Genomic DNA, 20,795 nt, shown 5'->3' with positions numbered 1-20,795 from the left:
AAAGTGCTGTAGAAACCTGCTGGTTCACACTTGAACGTGTGTGTGTGTGGGGGGGGAATCAGATGCATCCTATTCTACAGAATTACCTAAGCTGGGATCAATAAAGTATCTTTATCTTCTGATGGAATAAGTGAAATTTCACCACAATCAATGTGACATGGTATATTTAAAATACTGGATGAATTTGTGATTTCCATCATTTGGATTCAGTCTTCACAAATATGCAGAAGATGCTTTCAAAACAAAGAATAAATGTGTAATTTGAATCCCTCTTGTTCAATTTCCTGTATTTTAATCAGTTGGTAAACTATTTAGCTTGTGTCCTGTTTTTCTTTTCCTTGTAACATCAGAGTGCTGACAGCAAGATCCCAAGTGAGTCGACTCTTCATCCATCTCTCTAATAACGATTACTGTTGTGCAAGTGTGTGTGTGTGTGTGTTCGTGTACTAGATGGGGGGGAGGTGCTTTGTCATCAATCACAGAGCAAAGCTGTATGATTAAATAAAAATCTCTCAATCCCAATGGCAGTGGTATCTCTCACACACAAACACAGTCGCAAAAGTGAAGTGCACAACAGACAAAGTGCTTGGGGATAAAAAGATAGACACTGCAATGGAGGAAAGAAAAAGACAAACTGAAGGTAAACACAAGGAAGAGAAAGGAAACAGTGAAACTACTGAAATAGATTAGATAGAGGGACATGAAAAAGCAAAGAAAATACAGCAGGATTGAGAGAAGGATGCAGTCTGAAGAGATTTTTTTTATCTTGTGACTTTAATACAAGAGAGATGTTGAACAAGTATTGTATTACACCAGCCAATACTTTATATGAAAATGTTTGTTAACCATATGTCGATGTGTGTAATTACTCCAGTGTGTACAACCTATTCGACATTACACAAAATGGTTGCCACATATTTTTTTCAACATTTAAAGATGAGCTCAAATTAAACTTGACTGTTTCTTGGAAAAACATTTTTTGGTATCCTTGGTAAGAATGAACAGTTAAGTGGCAGTTTAACCCTTGTGCGATCCTAGGCACTTTAACATTGGGAGTTGGGTCATCTAGACCCACTAGACAGTGCTCTGACCCTTTTTTCTTCAATGATTTGTGATCTTCACTGGTGTCCATGGATTACATGAAATCATTCCACCTTTATCCACCTTTGTCATGGTAGGGAGAACACGCCAATGTAAGGGTGGGGTCATAGGATAGCACAAGGGTTAAAGGTCCTGTATCCCTTTTAGGGACACGGGACTGCTAGAGCCAATCAGGAAATGGACTGAAGCATTAAGAAAGTGGCTACATAGGTTTAAAATATTTTAAAAACTGCTTTTCTTACTGTTATCAACTGTTTTAGAATCATCCTATGTCCTTATGAGGAGTGTGACATCAGTTTTGGGTGAAGTTACAGGAACTTTCATTATATTGCTCAGTAACAGCTGTGATTCAGACTGCACCTGCTTGAGGGTGCATGATTCAAAGGCTATCACTTCAGCTACTCCTCATTTTTACGTTATCCTAACTCTCCAAACAGAGAAGGACCCCTAAGATGTGAGCAGCCCAGCTCAAACTCCATTCATGCAAAAATGCTTTCAATCTGGTTCAGACCAGAAAACTGCACCAGAGGCTGAAAACTGACACACAAGTAATGAGCATTTACTTATTTCTGATGCCTTAGTCGCAACTGTCCGTATGGGTGGATACGGGCTGTCTGCGGGGCAAAAAAATGGGCAAATGCATACCGTTTCGCGCACTCTCATTGAAGAGCCGCGGCAAGAACCTTGCTGACATCTGGAGTGTTGCATAAAGGGTACCGTACAACAGCATTACCCGTACATAACAAGGTGCATTTAACTTAAGTTATCCTTACAAATACTTTACATTAAACTTACCCTACCCACAACAATGGTACGTTCCATTTTCATGATGTTCCTTAAAAAGTTGGGAGGGGTTTGACAATGAGCAGTAAAAGTGACAACAAACAAAACTGACCGTGCATTTTTAAGTGATTTAACTTCAGGCTTTGTTAGCATCAATATCTGTTGCAGAGACACAAAATGTCTGACCTGAAATATTGAATTTAGAGAACCATTTTCTCAACTAAAACCTCTTCAAGCAGGACTTCTGTGATTGTTTCTGGCTATCTGTGAGCTTAGTCATGTCAACAGGGCTATGACCCTGATTAGTTGTTCTATACACGCCACCCCGGGATTGTTGACTTTATGAAGCAAAACCTTCTTAGAGCTTAAAAGCATGCCTCCTGACCAACTTTGCCTCAGACTGAAGAAGTCCCTTGGATGAGAAAAGAAGATTTTCGACTCTCTAAGAAGTCCAGTAAACATGACTGATCGCAGATAATTCCAGCTGGACAACTCAAAACCTTCATCGACATGCTTTTCTGCTTACAAGTTTTAAAACAAACAAAATAAAATACTCTGCACTCATTCTGGACCAAAAAGGGAGAACTATGGATGCTCCTGGTGGGAATATAAACCAAAGTTTTGTTTTAACAGTTGGAAAATACAGAAGTTTCTGTTATTGCAAATAGTCTCAGGCTGTTATTCACAGAAAAAGACATCCAAATAAAAAAGTAGAGAACAACTTTTTAAACATTTTTATAGTTTTGTATGAGAACAACAGGAATATTTGGGATTATTAACTAATTCATTTTGGTTAAACGGCACCAGAGAAGCTGTGAAGCAAAAGTGCAGGTCTAAAAAAGGCTCTGAGACTCGTAGTGATAATAAAAGGATCTCACCCTGGGGTGAATGGCCACTAAAAAGGTTTGCTCCTTATGTGTGAAAGAGTTGGATCGTAAAGGTCTTGCTCTCAGGCTTCCATCAATCATCCCCATTTTCAGACCGTTTTGTTGTTTTTTAATTTAGGTTGGATGGTGAAGTATTGGGATAACTATGCAATATTTTACTGTAGTTTTCCATTTAAAATCACAAATCAGCACCAGATTAGATTAGATTATATTAGATTCAACTTTATTGTCACTGCACATGTAGGTACAAGGCAACGAAATGCAGTTAGCATCTAACCAGAAGTGCAATAAGCAGTAAGTACAGAATAAAGTTCTATAGTATGTACAATAACTATACAGGTTAGTATTATGGACATAATTTACAGATATTAATACTATAAGCACGATATACAGATAGGTGTACTATGAATATACTATACAGATGGGCTATGTAAAAGGGTATGAACACTATAGGCAGAACTATGAACATAATTTACAGTATTGCAATGGACAGTAAAGTGCATAGAAAATATTACAATGTGCAGATGGATTATACAGTGTTCCTGGATGAACAGACAGTAGTGCAAGTAATAACAAGTTACTGTTTTTGCTTGTTGTGAATAAATAAATGATTCAGAGTGTTGAAGAGGGGGGGGGGGTCTATGGTGGTGTGGGGGGGGTGTTTTAGGGGTGTCAGAGGGAAGAGTTCAGCAAGGAGACAGCTTTAGGGAAAAAGCTGTTCCTGAATCTTGTGGTCCTTGTCCGGAGGCTCCTGAAACGCCTCCCGGAGGGGAGGAGGTTAAACAGTCCGTGGTCAGGGTGAGAGGAGTCCTTGAGAATGCTGCGAGCTCGACGTAGACAGCGTTTCCTCTGGATGTCCTCAAGAGCAGGAAGTGGTGTCCCTGTGATGCGCTGGGCAGTTTTCACCACCCTCTGCAGTGCCTTGCGGTCAGCCACTGAGCAGTTCCCATACCAGACTGAGATGCAACTCGTTAGGATGCTCTCGATCGCACACCGGTAGAAGTTCACCAGGATGGATGAAGACAGCTGGTTATTCTTCAGTGTCCTGAGGAAGAAAAGGCGCTGGTGAGCCTTCTTGACCAGGCTGGAGGTGTTTGTGGCCCAGGACAGGTCCTCCGAGATGGTGGTTCCCAGGAACTTGAAGCTGGAAACACGTTCAACAACCATCCCGTTAATGCGGATGGGGTCATGGGTGCTTCCATTCTTCTTCCTGAAGTCCACAATGAGCTCCTTGGTCTTGTTGGTGTTGAGGAGCAGGTTATTGTCAGCGCACCATGTGGCCAGGTGCTGTACATGCACCAGCAGGCACACTTACTTATTAAATTAAGTGCATGCAGTATAGTAGATAAAAAGACTGAAAAGATTGGCTCATAAATGTGATACTGTCATTAAGAATGCTCTTATTCTATGTAATTAATTTGTTAAATTTTTTGACACAGTAATAGTTGAGGTTGTGGTATTTTTAGTCCAGTAATAGGATTGATGCCCCTTTACAGCTCATGTGAAAGGTGGTAACCTGCTGGTTTTGCATATGTATGGAGGTAATTTCACATACATACATGTTTGGTAATGTTTTCTGATGCCATCTTTTTCACGAACATAAACCAAAATGAAATGATTTCATTTTTCCATTTCCTTGTTTGCTCCTGTTTTTTCTTAACTTTGTATCTCATCTCCCATCCAATACATTCCTATTAAAGGATAAAGTATAATAAAAGAAATGTATCAAATTTCATTTTTGGAAGATATTAGCTCTCATCCCCAATCCATTTACAGCGGAGACAGCCATTTCCACCATAAAACATATCTGGAAGTGAGAAACTCAAGGCTATATCTGACCTTGTATGTGTGTGACTGTGTGTGAGTCTTTGTGAAGCTTTCTCCAGTTCCTATCTGCAGTTCTCTGGAGTCGTACTTTTAGCTGTGCTGTGTGTGCAGTGATCCATCAAGGGTTCTCTGCAGCTCGTTTTTCAATCTTATACCAAGCATCTCCAAAAAAAAAAAAAAAATGTGTATATACATGTTGTGTGTATATATATATATATACATTTTTACTTCAAGTAGAATCCTTCATTGACTAACTAATATTCCAAAATGAGTTATTTATTAAGCTTTAAAGTAGCACTCCACCCAAAAAGCCTCACAGTAGAAAAAATAAGATAAACTTCAGCCCCCCTTTTGATTTTGAATATACCTACTATAAAGAAGATATGGTTGAATGGATGGATAATATTATTTTGTTAATTTGGGCAAATAATGCTTCTTTTAGAATCTGACTTTTTTTTTAAATCTTCTCTTTGTTTTAACATTTGCTTCATCTGTTTTAGGAACAGTCTCTGTTAACTTCATTAGCAAAACTCTTTATGTCAGATGAATGCATCTAGACAATAAAGAAAAACACAATAAGAAACCGCAAACCTCAACAACAAGTAAGTTTGTTGTATATAAGGGAGAAGAGACAAAATTGTGATGGAGGATTCCTAGAACCCTTCTTTCTCTCTCTCAAAGGACTGCTCTTCTCCCTGTTATTAAGAATCCAAGGAGGAGGTTACATTTCCAAGCAGAGAAACAAAGTTAAAAAGTTTCATTAGGGTTGTCGTATAATGAACCATTTGGGAATGTTTTCAGTTCAAACAGCAATCTTTCCTTATCTGTTAAGGACAGTATGTCGTAAAACCCCTCATCCTAGTTGGGGTAAGAAACAGATGAAAAAACAACTGTTTCTGAAAAGGTAAAAAAGGTCAGTGTGAGTTAACATTTAAAAATACAATTAAACAATGATAATAATAAAAACAACTTATTTCACAATTAAATTCTACAATAACCTTTCATCAAATCATCTATTATGTTTATTATCAAACAGTAATGTCAAATATTATCTTACTAAGCCAAGGTATAATAGTCAACTGTAATAATGTACTTTTTTTCCAGTAATGCTCTTGCTATATTTTTTAAAGTTGTTAAAAAAAAAGGTCTTAGAGCTCTAGGGGTTGCATTATTTCTTCTTCAAATATGCACTCAGGTTACCAAATTAAGTGATTAAATCACTTTTTGTTGATGTTCATCAAGGGTATACTGGTTCCCCATTAGACAGGGGTGTGTTGGGAATTGGAACTTTGCTTTAAAAAATATGAGTGATGATACGTTCACACTGGGCATGTGGCACGAGTTCTTAAGCGCACCAAACATGCATTCTTGAATGCGCGTTGAATGTGCAAGTCTTTACCTAATACTTGCGCATGTCTGCCACCTGCAGTTGAAGGAGGTGTAACATGTCAAAGGAATGCAAATCTCATGAATTCCCTATTCCTTAGCATGACACAGGTGGATAAAGGTGAAGAGTATTTCATGTAACACATGGACACCAGTGAAGATCACAAATCTTTGAAGAAAAGAGGTTTAGCGCACTGTCTTGTGGGGTCTAGATGACCCCACTCCCAATGTTAAAGTACCTAGGATAGCACAAGGGTTACAGAACATGAACATTTTTTGTGTCATCCACCATAAAGTAACGGCAATCAAAGTAGGTAAAGGAAGTCCTGTCCCATACTGCAGAATACGTTGGAGCATCTTTTGTATAAGACAAGCATACACTTTATTTTTACAATTTAGGACTATAAAATTTAAAGCAAGTAATTTTGATAGGTTAAAGTTGGTGCATCAGTAAATATTTTCGTTAAAGTTGGTGAAAGTCAACACAATGTTGTTTAGCCATTTGAATTGACGAGCTGCAACGTGTCTTTTGAAATACTCAGCACAAATGTTGCTTATAAAAAAGGAAACTTTATCTAGCAACAGAGTGATTTTTGCTCAACTCTGGATACTTTACGCGTGCCTACATTGAATTGGTACATGAGCGCTTTTGTCCTTAATTAACACCATTGTTTGCAACATTTAAAACTATTAAACATTCCTGCTCATAAATCTTATCGCTGTTGGGTTGAAAAAAGGGTGTGCATGAGAGACGCCTTTCAAAATGTGACAACCATTTTCCTAGAGATTTATGACTGCATGCTTTTTACATTTTTTTTATTTTTAGTCTGAAAAAGTAAGCATCAGTTTTTGAACCTTTAAAAACCCAATTTTTGTCATCAGTCTTCATAAAGTTGTTGTTCTGTCTAAGTTGTTTACGAAGCTCTGTGAGGATAAACTAAAAAATTCAACAGTTTGATATTTTCAGTGTCCCTGATTGTTAAAACAGAGCAATTCAAAGAGCAAAAGACAGTGGCAAGGCCTTTCGCTGAAGAACTAAGTTTCGCTGCTCTGCCAATGGCTAAGCTAACCAGATTATGCAAAATTTACAAAAAAACAAAAAAAAGTGGTATTAAATTCAAATTCCTGTAATTAAGATAAAAAACAGTTTGAAGACATCGCTCAAAATTATTGATCATTATGTTTGTTTCTATTTTTTTATATTTTCATTTATTTATTCATTCATTTTTCTTTAGGCTGCCGTTAATTGACCCTTCGTGGGACTTCTTCTATCACTATATTTTTCTGAGGAAAAGTTGCCATTTTTTGCATATTTTGGCCGAGCAACTTATGTTATGTGATAGGTGCAACAAAATAAATAGGCACACATGTTCATTATTTTCCCAATAACAACCGCTAGAGGGCAGTGTAGCTGTTGGTGCATCAGTATTTTCCACTGACAGCAGCGGAGAAGAAGAGGCAGCTGGTGGAGTCAAAAACTAACACAGATGAGAATCTCATCAACCTCCCCTTGAACTTTAATTTATTTATTTTTTTATTCCCATAACAAAAAAGTTCTTTCATTCTGTTCTTGTTTTTATTGTTGGAATAATGTGGGACAGCAAGTTGTCAAACTGGGTCACAGAGAGACAGTAATGCTGCTGAAAGCGGCAATCATTCAGACGCAGCACCTGCAGTGGATGGTGAACCTCACTGCACTTGGAAATTCTCTGAATGATTTTATGATCATTTTACCAATGCTTTAGTAGAGCTCATTAAAATAATCAAAACCAATCTTTCAACATCATCCATGTCTCTCTTGCCTTGCAAATTATGGATATATTTCCAGACAAAAATCCCATCTAATATGCGGCCAAAAACTTTAGATGGTAACTTCTCCTGATGGAGCGAGAGTATCTAGTTTATGAATGTTATTTTGGAAAAGCGTCGAGAAGCAAATTTGATGCGCATTGAAAGAGAAGCAGCGTACATGAATTTGGATTAAACATTGTAATCAATGTGAATACAATATGCTCATTAAAATTCTTTTTTTTTTCCATAAACATGTGAGTTGATGACTAAATTGTTCCTAGGTGTGAATGAGAATGTGTGTAGTTGTGTGATTGTGGCCCTGTGACAGACTGGCGACCTGGTTAGGTTGTACCCCACATTTGGCCAACAACAGCTGGGTTAGGCTCCGGCAGCCCCGTGACCCCGTCAGGGATAAAACGGGTTAGGATGGATGGATGGATGGATGGATGGATGGCATTTATTGGCTTCAATGACTTATGTAACTTATATTTGAAGCAAAATTATCCTATTTGCCAGGCCTTTTAATCTATTTTCCAATGTGTTTGTTGGTTTTTGCTAGTTTAAACCTTGAAATGTTTTCGCCATAATTTATTCTTTTTCTGTGATAGACAACATGACATCTAACGAAAATCAAACTGGCAATAATTCTATAATTACTCCTTGAGGGAAGAGCATATTCAAGCCTCCAGACTGTGGTTGATTGAATTAGAACATGTTATTAAAAAGGATAATGAGCAGGTGAAAGCAAACATTAGGCTTCAATTCCCGCTCTCATCAAGAGGTAATATTAGCCAAGTGAAAAAACAGTCTATTAAATATGCAAGCTATCAGCCAAGTATAGTTGGAAAATAAGCTTGCAGGTACACCACAACTGTCATAAAGGACCTTTTTTTACCCTGCATTTAATGAGCTAAAGGGATCTCTTCTGCACAGAAATTATCATTGAAACCTGAGACTATTTGTATGTGTGATACAGTCAGTTTACATTTAATTATGGAATGACACTGACATAAGTGTTTTAGTTGGTAATTAAAAGGTTGACGCTTCATATTCAGCTCTAAACAGTCTGGCACTCGTCTACAGTCATGGAGAGAAAAGAGGGTTGGTTCATCTACTGCCATGCAGTCGCTGACTTGTGGGTTTCATACCTGAAACATAGGTATTTTTAATTATGTTCTGTATGTTGTTTTTACTGACTTTGGCCATATTAAAGTTAAATAACCCACTCCTACACTTGGTGCTCTGTGGTTTCTGTAAAAACACGAAAGGTTATCATTTGTGGTTATTGTAATTTTAGCCCAGTCACACATAACATATTCCTGAAGCATTCTCATGCTAGCATCTGTTCAAATAAAATGCATTATCACATTAAAGCAAACCCTGCCTCTTGTGGCAGATCCAATGGCGCTCTGCTACCAATGTGATTTGAGAGCTCCTTTTCCCTGGCAGGCAATTTAACTGCTAGAGGTCAATGTTTGGTGGGTTTGGGGTCATTCCTTTAGCCAGTTCCCACTCTAATAAAACAAAAGAGCAATCCAGGTCCTAGGGGTGAAAAACCCCTATTAACTTCATTCACATCAACTCCCTGGTTACATGTTTCCTGATCGCATCAGCAGAGGGCTGATTGTAAAACTGACCAAACAGCTGAAGTCAGTCATCCTTCTACAAAAACAGTGCAACATTTGAATTAATAAAAAACTGCTTTTCAGATCCATTAATAAGGTAAATCAATTCTAAACACTGTCCATTAGGGGTGTAGCAATCACCTTAATCAACACATCAATTTATTTTCCCACGATCAAACCAGATCGATCTGTCTGCGACAACTTGTTAACCGAATCGCCCTTTATCATTATAAAGTCTTTCAAAATGAAATAAATTATTTATATTGATCTTGGTAAAAAAAAACTATTTGGACTGAGGCATTGAAGGTTCATGCATTTATCACATAAAACTACTAAGAGCCATCACAGAAGACAACACACATGTGATGACATTAAAAATTAACAAGCCATCATTACAGTCCAATGTGTGGAAACACTTTGGATTTTGCAAAGATGTGATCGCACAGTGTGGTTAAATGTTCTAATAATGTTCAGTTTGTGTGATTTTGATGTGGAAAAACAACAGAACTTTATTAAACTGAAGTGACAATGGATTTTCCATTAATTCTTGTTTACTCGTTTATTTTTACACAAATTTAATTTACACTTGATTATCTTGCAAAAAAAACCACGAGGAAAACCTCACCTGCACTGTTCAGTAGTACCAGGTATTTACCTCTGAGTCTCACTGGTTAAAGTTTTGGCTAAAGATGTCCTGGATACATTTTAGGTGATGGAATCGGATCCAGTTGTTCAAAATAAACCAATATCGACTAGGAATTGATCGTCAACCACAAATTATGATACGAATCAAATTTTTGTTGAAATGAGTCATTACATTCCTCCTGCCTATACACTGTTGTAGAATCTTTCTAGTAAAAATAGTATTAAAGATTTAACTCTGCTAATGTTTTTTTCTGTCCTTTCAAATTCTTCTCCTGCAGTGGGATGCTATCACAGAGATGGACGAGCACAACAGACCCATCCATACTTTTCAGGTGTGCAGCGTTATGGAACCCAATCAGAACAACTGGCTTCGGTCCAACTGGATCTCCCGACAAGCAGCCCAAAAGGTCTATGTGGAACTGCGCTTCACCTTGCGAGACTGCAACTCTATTCCTTGGGTGTCTGGCACCTGTAAGGAGACTTTCAACCTTTTTTACCATGAAACAGACGAAGCTCACGGTGTCAAGTTTAACCCAGCACCATACAAAAAGATTGACACCATAGCTGCTGATGAGAGCTTCACTCAGATGGATCTGGGAGATCGCATCCTCAAACTAAACACTGAAGTGCGTGAAGTGGGACCTATAAGGAAGAAGGGGTTTTATCTGGCATTCCAGGACATTGGTGCTTGCATTGCATTGGTTTCGGTCAGGGTTTATTATAAAAAATGTCCATTCACTCTGAGGAACCTGGCATCATTTCCAGACACAGTGCCTCGCATGGATTCTTCCTCGTTGGTAGAGGTGAGAGGCGCGTGTATTGACCATGCTGAGGAGAGAGATACACCCAAGCTGTTTTGTGGAGCTGATGGAGACTGGTTGGTCCCTTTGGGAAGATGCGTTTGCAGTGTGGGATATGAGGAAATTGATGGATCATGTGTTGGTAAGTCTTTGCACTTTTTTTTCATTTTGTCAATTGTGGATCTGTCAATGTCAATATGACATCCACCTCTGAAGCATTCATTTCAACATGCTTATCAAATTTTGCACGAAATAAAAGGTTTTTGAGGGGAACATGAAACCTGATAATGAAAGCTAACTAAAATTCTTGCTTATTTTGTGTTGCACTTGTGTTGTCTAAAGTTGTATGAACATAAAGTGAAATTAGGACACACATTCTCTCAGTGTTCACATAGATATTGTATGTGATCAATGCAGTTTATGCATAAAGCAACAGTTCAAAACCAAGTTTGTCTCAAAGTGCAACACAAAAAAATTTAAAACTTCAGACAGAGCTTTATTAACAATAGCAGCAATAATTCAATCCATCTAGATTTTTTCTGTAAAACTAGATTATGTTTGCATTTTGCTAATGGCCTTATTTAAATTATTGATTACATCAAAGAAACTAAAAACAGAAAAACCATTGAAGAAAATTAGGAAGAATTTTACAGCATAATCAGAATTATTTAGACAATTAAAAATCTTTGCAAATTCTCAAGACTTTTGATGGTTTAACAATTAACACCTAAAAGATTTTTTTTTGTTCCATGACTTCAGATAATAATTTTTAAACTATATTGATTCTAACCTTATCTTGATTCTATCTTGAATCCTTTTCTGATTTTTCTTCACATTTACTAATGATATTAAGTACCGGTATTGGTCAAAAAATGTGAAGACAAACTGTAAAGACACTATTTTAAGAAAGTCTAAGTCACAACTGCCCCTACGGTGGATATCGGCTGCCCGTAGGCAAAAAAAATGGGTCAATCCTAACTGGACACATAGGTGGCTCACATAAAATATTAAGATTGTAGAATGCTCACTGAACTCATAAAGCGAAAATGTTCATACACATGTTTTATAGAGGCATACCTAAGCAACGGGTCGTAGCAAAACTTAGACAATGCGAGGGTAAGAAAGGGTGCAGTAGGTGCAGTAGTGTTTTTAGGAACGGGCAATTGCCCAGCGCTCAAATTTAAAGGGGGCGCCTTCCCCGTGCTTGGAAGGAAAAAAAAATTGTGCCACTATGGGTTTTTCAATTATCTATTATATCGCCGACTTTGTAACAGCCTGAAACCGAATTAGCGCCCCCGCAGCTGCAGGCTCCTGTCTTTGAGAAGGAGCCCCAAATGTTTGTGAAGAAAAAGGGGAGGGCTAGTGGGCACAGGCAGCGAGGTGGAACTGCGCACCGACCTGCAGCCTCGATTGTGCAACACCTGATCATCGTGTGCCTTTAGACTACTCAGCTCGTGCAAATAATGTCTGTCTTTATCAACTGTTTTAGACATTTTTATTACGTGTCTTTTCTTTTCATGTAAACATGTATTTAGGCCCCCACATGTCAAATTTGTCGTCAAATTTGTTTGTGTGCGGGGGGGGTTACTCGCCCGGGGGGTAAGTCAGTGTAGAACCGCCACTGAGTGGGTGAGACACAGGCATATAATTGTTTTTATTTTTATTTTCTTAACCCCCCCAAATTCTGTGTACTATGCGGAGCATGTGTTGTTCCAATGGAAAGTGCACGCTTCTTGCATGTAGCCTGGCTGTTTGAATTTAGGAAATCAGAGCATTGTTTGTGTGGGCAGCCTATGGGCATCCCCTGATCACGTACGCATCACGTGCACACCCCGTGCATGCGCATTTCCACACTGTCAGTAAGAAGCCAGTGCGTGCACCTCAGTAGCAAATAGTGTGTTGTAAGGACATGGTACAACAGCATCCATACTTCATAAGTAGGGGCAGCTTGCTTTTGCATTACAAATACTTCACGATACATGTGCCACACGCACAACGTTTCATTTTCATGACTGGTCAACCTCCGTATGGGTGCATGTGACAGAGGCAAAAACACGTTTTTCAGACTTTTATACACTATCTATGACAACGGTTTAAAAGTCATATGGCAGCAAACACAAATTATGCTGCAGAAATGTTTCTTTATTAAGGAGATGAAGACTCAGACCCTCAGCTTTTTGTGTTTTCAGAAGTACAGACGCCTTGTTGCTCTAAATTCACAAAAGTATTAATAATTATTTTTACACATATATTTCTTCTGCAGTTTTTGACTCCCACTCATATTTTTCTTTCTCTCTGATAGCATTGATTTGTTCTGCTGCTTCTCTGGAGATTAGGAGGAGATAATGTTGGATATTTTCCTGTTTAGGTTTGTTTTTTTTTTTTTTTTTTTTCTTTTAACTTGTCCTGTCCAACAGCTAGGCAAACAGATGAGAGCTGAGGGCCTCTTGTGTTGGACATATTTTACCTGTTTAGGTTTGTTAACGGGCTGACAGAGCTTTCCCACTGCTTTTAAAGGCTTGTGGTGATTTGATATATGCATGTCTACACTAAATACATACATGTAGCACACTCTACATATTTCACAAAAAAGTGTTGTATGGCTCCAATTTTAAAGTTTTTTCACACTCGATAGTAAGCACAAGGGAGTCAAGGTTTCAATCTTTGACTTTTAGGGCTTTTTGATTTTTTTGGTTAATAATATTTTTTCTTTTTCTTTTGAAGCTTAAAATCTTTATTTGTGTTGAATCTGTCATGGATCCTAGGCTTTAGAGCAATGTAGTCAGTTGTGTACTTCACAAAAAAGCCTTAAAACTTTGAATGTTCGACAGCAAAAACTAATGTATCCAGGGCCTGTGTAAACTGTAGGTTGTAATCCGAGATTACCTCCCACCCAGTGTACCTATAATGTGACAGCAGGTTCTCATAAACTAAGAAAATCACAATGAATAGAGTTCAATACAGTTTGGGTATTAAAGCCATACGTATTAAAGCCAATATACAGCATTTGATTCGATTGCAAGTTGACATTTTGTTTGAATTTGTCATTTTTTGTCTGTTTTATTCTTGACTTATTCATGTTTCAAGTGTATTTAGTACTATTGAAAACGCACTTCAACTTTATTATATTGTTTTTTGATCATATTTTAAATACACGGTTTTATTTAAATCCATGATCTTTTTTTTCAAATTAATTTCTAAACTAATTGTATTTAGTTGTGTAAAACACTTTCAGTGAACATGCTATAATGGCTGAACAAAAGGAGAACTTTCATTTATAAAGTTGTGGTTTTGTCATTGAAGAAAACGTAAAAGAATGACTCTAAATAAAAACTCCTTCATTGATATTATTTTTCCAAGTTTGTTTTTTAAGCCCAGTTTAACAATGAAATTTGAAAATTTTGGTTCCAGCATTATAGTTGTTATCTTTGTTTATTTCACAAAAGTCAGTAACATTAACAAAAGATAAAAATTCTCATTTTTGAATCTTAATCCTTTGGAGATGTTCTGCTAATTTACCTCTTTAAAAAAGGCTTTGAATATTTGTGTTGGACTCCTGCCACTATTCACAAAAAGATGTACTCAAGCAGTTGATTATTGTTTGTCATTTGATGCATTTTGTAAGCCATCCAAGCCTAACTGCAGCTGCATCGCAATCAGCAGAAGTGCGAAGCTGCAGCTGGGATCAGTGCTTGAGCCACTTTAAAACTTTGCTTTATTAATGTCTTCTGTTCCACGAAATAGCTTTTACTTTCTTGTGACGCTGTACCAAAACAGAAAAAAGTGAAAGTCTAATCTGCAAAACATCCCTGTTAGATGTTAGGTGTGAAGACAGCTAAAATGATCCATGACAGTGGAGGTGATAAAAGTACCAATGAATACGTAATGTGGAAAACAAAGGTGAATCTGTTAATAGAACCACAAGTGAATTATCAGTAATAGATTAAGATTAAACATAAAATGCCTTCAATAGATCTTTGTTGTTGCTTAACAAGTTTCAGTTGACATACATAGAAACAAAAATGACGGATGAACAAAAGCAGGGATCAAAGTTGAAAAGATTTTAGCAAATTAAAAAACAGGAAATGAAATTTTTTTGTAAATTTCAAAATAGACCAGGAAAAGTACATACAAATCCACAAAAAGAAGTTTTTTTTTATCTTTTTTTTTTGCAAGGTAAAACATAAAAAGGTCTAACCATGTAATTTCCAATAAGTTATTTATCTAATTTCAGTGGTGAAAAAATTAAAGAAACTAACCACTAAAACTAGATTTTGCTCATAAATATTTCAAAGAGACCAGTTAAAAAGTCTATTTATAGCATTTTTGTATGTTACATGAAGAAACTTGCTATTTATCGCTTACCTCTTATTTCAAGTTTCCATCAGAATAATATTTTATTTGCATGTAACTAGCTAAATGATCTTTTCATTGAACTCCTATGATTTGGTAAGCGTGAGTTTTGTAATCACCGATGATCCTGGAATTGTCATGCTCTGTATGATTCCCAGCAGTGCTATAAAAGTGTAATTGCTGTCAATTTTGTTGGGTCTTTTTTAACAGTACGGAGCCTCCAATAAGTTAAAGTTGAGCTAAAAAAAGAAAAAGAATCACATTTTATTTACACCAAGAGTGCAAATAAAATGTATCCAAGGGATACACAGAAAAAGCCATGATTTACACAATATACACCAAGGCAGGAAAACAATGCATCAATGCATTTTATCATACTGTATTTTATTTAGATAAAATGCTAATCGTTGCATCTTTTTCCTTTGTTTTTTTTAATGATTGTGTGAGGCTATAAGATATAACTTTTATGTGACAGAAAAATAAAATTTGGGACAGTTGCACAACATATGGTAAAACTTATATAATTAATAAATGATTTAAAGTCCCACTCCAACTATATTTTTACCAATTGTAAAATCATTTTCAGTTATCCTGTTTTGGGCCGAAATTAAAAAAGCCATAAATGTTGCAGAGCAGCAGGACATAATTAGAAATGTGGCTCAGGATTGTGGGCAGGACTGCTGGCATGGAAGTAAGCCTCAGCTATTTTCCCATCAACCCTTGGTTTACACTTTCTCCCGCTAGCTTACAGCCCCTCATAACCCCAAGCTAACATTAGCATAGCAAAAAAGAATGGCAAGCTAAATTGGAGCTATCAAGCCATAGAAGGAAAATGAAGATGTTAATGGAATGTTTTTGTCTGCTAGTGGATTCACAAGAAATGTAGCTGAGCAGTTAGACTTTGCTCGCCCCACGGCAATTGCTGCATCACATTCCAAAGCTTTTTCTAGCCGCGGATTTTCATCTGCTCCTGGTCATCACGATTTTAATATAAAATATTTTTTTTAATAATGCAGTTTAATCTTACTGTACGTTATTTTACATATGTCTTCTATCATGAGAAAAATGCTACAGAAACATGTTAAAAATACCCAAAACACGATTTTCCTTTGGGTCTTTAAATTAAAAATAAAATGGTTTAAAACGTGTGAATGACTTCAGTCATTCACATTTTAATTACATTCAGTTTGTAAAAAATCCAACTGTGTGCGCCTTTATCTTCATCACACTATGATAGTTACCTCACACCATTTACCTTTCATGAGCCAGACACAGGTAATTGCACAGGTAAAGAGATCAGCTGTGGTGACATTAAATGGCAAGCTGGTATAAACATCTTGACAGAAATTTTACTGACAAGACATTTTCAATTACAGCATGAAGACAGTCAGACAATAATTACAGCACACATCCTTGAACCTGTCAGCCGAGCAAATGAGATGTCTCACACATGCTTGCGGAGACGGAGACATGCACAAAGAATCACTTGAAACATCCCCCCATTTTCTAATCCTGGTTTAGGTTTGGGGGGTAGATCCTGTTTCATTTGTCACTGAACGGGATGCAGGTTTCACTCGGGACAGGTCGCCAGTCCATCACTTACTTAAAAACAAATTTAAAAAACAACAAACAAATAAACAAATGTCCTAAAAACAGTGCTACGCATTCAAAAAAAAGACATTGGTTCAGAGATTTATAAGAGGAGACAACATTTTCTTCTCATGTGCTCTTACAAACAAAGACAAGGATACACACCAGGGGGTTTGGGCTTGCTGCAACAACAGAGCTGTTTACAGACGGTCCACGCAGCAGGAAGACACTGTGACATTTCAGAAAAAGCACGGTTTTAGTTTAACAAGCATGACCCCTCAAGTTTAATTGAGAGTGTCTGAGTAGTGGAAGAGAAACAAAGTGCAACACGACAGCGGACTTGAGCTGAGTTCTATTCCAGCTCAGTCGCATCATGACGGATATACATGACCCAATGATAGGACATTTGAAATTTCTAACAGGGACATGGTCCTGTGTTTTTGTTGAAGCATACCGATTTTAAGGTATGCCTTAATGAGAAACTTAGGAAACACATTTTCCTTTTTTACGTTTTGCCACATTTTCTTTAGGACAGAATTGCCCCTGATTACCCTATTTGTGTCACAAATAATCATTTTAGTCTGTTTTGTCTGTAGGATTTATATTTTATGAATATTCACTTTTTACAGTAATGCCATTTTAATCTTAGTATGCGTTCAGTAAATCATCCATCCATTTTCTTAGCCCGCTAAAAAACAAAGCTATAAAACTGTTCGTGGCTGTCAAAAAAAAAATATTCATAGTCCATATCATTCTAAACACAGAATAAACAGAATAGGTATAATACAGTCCAAAAAGAGTTTTGTGTTTGAAATCTGTCACTCTATGATCATTGTAAAGTGATGTGATAATACGTATTGTCAAATGAAATACTGTACACTAAAATGCAATTTACCTGTTTCATCTTATGTGATTTGCAGTTTCTGTAATGTCACTGATGCTCTCAGAGTCAACTCAGAAATTTGAAGCATAAGCCAATTTACCAGAACACAACCAATAACCTTCAGGTGGACTACTATTAGTCTTTCAAAAAGTCAGAAACATTCAAAAAAATTATTTGGACTAAACAATTGTAAACTTTGATGTAAATACATTATTGTGGTAAGTACAGTACAAACATAAATTTCCATAAAAGATTATTACTCCCTCAATCATTTATACAATGTGGGGAAAAGAAAACTGAATGTTATCTCTTTGACTTGTCAACATTTATTAGTTCCGGTGAGGACTCCTTTAGTGTTTGACAGGCGGACATTTATGAAAGGACATTTTCACAATGCTGTTGTCAGAAAAAGAAGCAAGTTAAAGCTAATGGGGTAACAATAACTTGTCTTGAAGTTGGAAATTAGGGCTGTGTATCTGTCAGTCTCATATGATTCATCTCGATTCATTGTCCGTGAATCGATACATAAAAGACTCCGCTAACATCATGGCAATACAATACAGTCCAATTATTTTACCCAAGTTTAGTGCATTCTTGAACACACTTAACGTAGGTTTAACACATTGTAAACGTAGCATTACCTGTACATGAAAAGGCAAAGCCAGCAGAGAGCACAACAAGATGAGAAACTGACTAAGTTGACCAAAAACAGATCATTTACTTCACGTTTTACCAACATAATCTTGTTCGTGTCTTTGGTTTTCAACTGATACTGCTTGATCGATTTTTCCATACATATCCATACACTCTGTATCCTTTGCATCCCTTTTAGTAGTGCTAAATGTATGTTGTTCCATATTATAAAATTTGAAAAATTTCTCCATTTTCTCTTTGTTTTCTTTGGTGCTTTACCTGTCTATCTTAAATTAAGCTCAGAGCGACAGAGACTTCCATGTTGTCGCCTCTCAATTTGTAATCGAGAACAAATATGCAAGGGGATTATCTTTAATTGGTGCTGTCAAGGAGGGCCGGGTTTGCTGGGTACCAAGAGATCTTCACATCTTTTTGCGTTTTAAGTGTTTAAAGAATAAATTATGCAGATGCAGTTTTTTTTTTTTTTTTTTTTGCGAGTCTTAGTTGAGATGTGAACTTTCGTTGACTTCTGCTTCGCTTTTTTTCTCTTTTAGCTGTGGAGTTACTTCAAAGCCTGAAGTGATCAAAGAAAGCTGAAAAAAAAAAAAAAAGAAAAAACTCCCCAACGTACCGGCACCCTGCATACATACATACAGCTTCTGTCTTCACACTGCACACTTTGGAAAACAAAAGCAAGCGACACTGTCTGATGTTTTCTTTTTTTTTCCTGTTCCTTTTTTCCTGAAGCACAGTCCTGTCAGACTTTGCAAGATTTCAATTGATTTCCTTTTTCCTCTCATGTGTGTTCTATTTTAGTAGACAAGCCAAGAGACTGAATCAGTCATTAAAGGGTATGTATAATATGACATGGCCCAGATAAGACTTCATAGTCGTCGACTTAAGAGGAGACTTGTCATAAATGAAAGAATGTTTTGTGAGTTTGAGACAGCTATTTCCACTGCTTTTTTTTAAGGGGGAATAGAAAAATAGGGGTTATTATGGGTTCAACATCTGTGATGACTATGTTGTTTTTTTTATTTGTAACAGTGGCAGTTTGTTTACACCACAGAGATTAAGGAATACTTTGTATTTGGGGCCAATAATTAAGGCACAAGGATATTCCTGTCTTATCAGATGAATAATTTATACGCCATCCTTGTTAGCGACAAGGGTTGAGATAGGGTTTAGAAATTTGCTGTAATTAAAACATCTCCAGTACCCGGCGCGTTCTCAAGAATACTGATGGGATGACGGGCCGGAACTCGACTCCTAGCTCCATAAGCAGAACTCATTTAATATGCAAACTGATTGCGCACCTTTATGGGGAGATCACAGCTCTCTTGAGGACTATGATCTCGGCACAGCCATACTTTTCCTTTCCTGCAAAACTAGTTATCTTTTTATTTTATTTTACTGCACAGATGTTAGTCAGGTTTGCAAAGTATCTTTTAATTGAAGTCTGCAGCGACTACTATATGTTTGTTTGATGTTCTATATTAATGCATTATTTATATATTTTTCGGATAAGTGTCTCTGTTTCCAGTTCCCTTGCATGTGTACTGTATGCTGAAGTGGGTGATGTTTCACACTGTCTGTATTTTTGCTGTGATATTCAGCGTGAAACACTGTTCACACCAAGGCTTATAATAACTGAGTGGGTAGTTTGGTAGTGTATTTTATTCACACAAAAATTCTTGGAATATGTTTTGCAACTGTGCTGTAAAGAGTTGTCACTTATCGCTTGTCAAACTTTTTAAGCTATAGCTTAACAAGCGATAAGTCCCAACCAACAGACTTCTTTTTTTGAGTCTACATTATCGTTCGTACTGCCTTCGACAAGATGCATTCAAGAGACCACTTTCAATGAAAAGTCTATGTTAACAGTTGTATATGTGGGTTTCGGGCTTCCATTTTAAAAACTCACGCTTTCACACTTAGATATTTACATTTTTAAGACTGTTTTCAGGCTCTACATACTAAACAACTGTCCATTGAATGCACATTCAAATTTAGACCTATTTGGAGTTTCATTAATCAGAGACTTGGATTTTGTAGTGACAAATGGATGCCAACCTTTTTAGAAAAATCTACGGAAGTGCCAACCGTTTTAGTAATTGCACGTTCTTAAACGAAAGTCACATGTCGAGTGTTAACGTAGCATTAGAAGCTACTGTATGGCGAATGTGTGAAGAGTAGTTGCTCTCTCAAAAATAAACACATTTACAGTTGATGTGGTTCATTTACAATATTTTCCCCATTTATTATGCTCACCGGATTATAAGGTGCATCATCAATAAATGATCTACTTTTGAACTTATGTCATTAATAAGGCACACTGAACTAGGAGGCCATTGAGCTAGACAAATAAGTCAGAGATAAGTTTATCAATCAGTTTGACTTATTAACCCCTTGAAACCTGAACTTATTTCCAGCTAAAAAAAAATAAAAAAATGCAACTTGTGTGTTTGGTTGAAATTAAATGCTATACTAA

The 20,795-nt window shown here is 36.8% G+C and overlaps 1 protein-coding gene across 2 annotated transcripts in view; it reads left to right on the top strand.

The window, feature by feature from the left end:
- The window catches only part of LOC101161682 (ephrin type-A receptor 6), a 203,896-nt gene that overhangs the window by 46,979 nt on the left and 136,122 nt on the right, over positions 1-20,795 (top strand). For both annotated transcript variants that reach the window (XM_078939863.1, XM_023951152.2), the window contains one exon: positions 10,324-10,987. In XM_078939863.1, coding sequence (XP_078795989.1) covers positions 10,324-10,987 — 664 coding nt within the window. The remainder of the gene's footprint in view (positions 1-10,323; positions 10,988-20,795) is intronic.

This window comes from Oryzias latipes, chromosome 21, assembly GCF_053564925.1.
Source record: "Oryzias latipes strain Hd-rR chromosome 21, Olatipes_Hd-rR_3.1".
NCBI lineage: Eukaryota > Metazoa > Chordata > Actinopteri > Beloniformes > Adrianichthyidae > Oryzias > Oryzias latipes.
The sequence above is the reverse complement of the archived record's forward strand: the minus strand, read 5'-3'. Positions and strand labels throughout refer to the sequence as shown.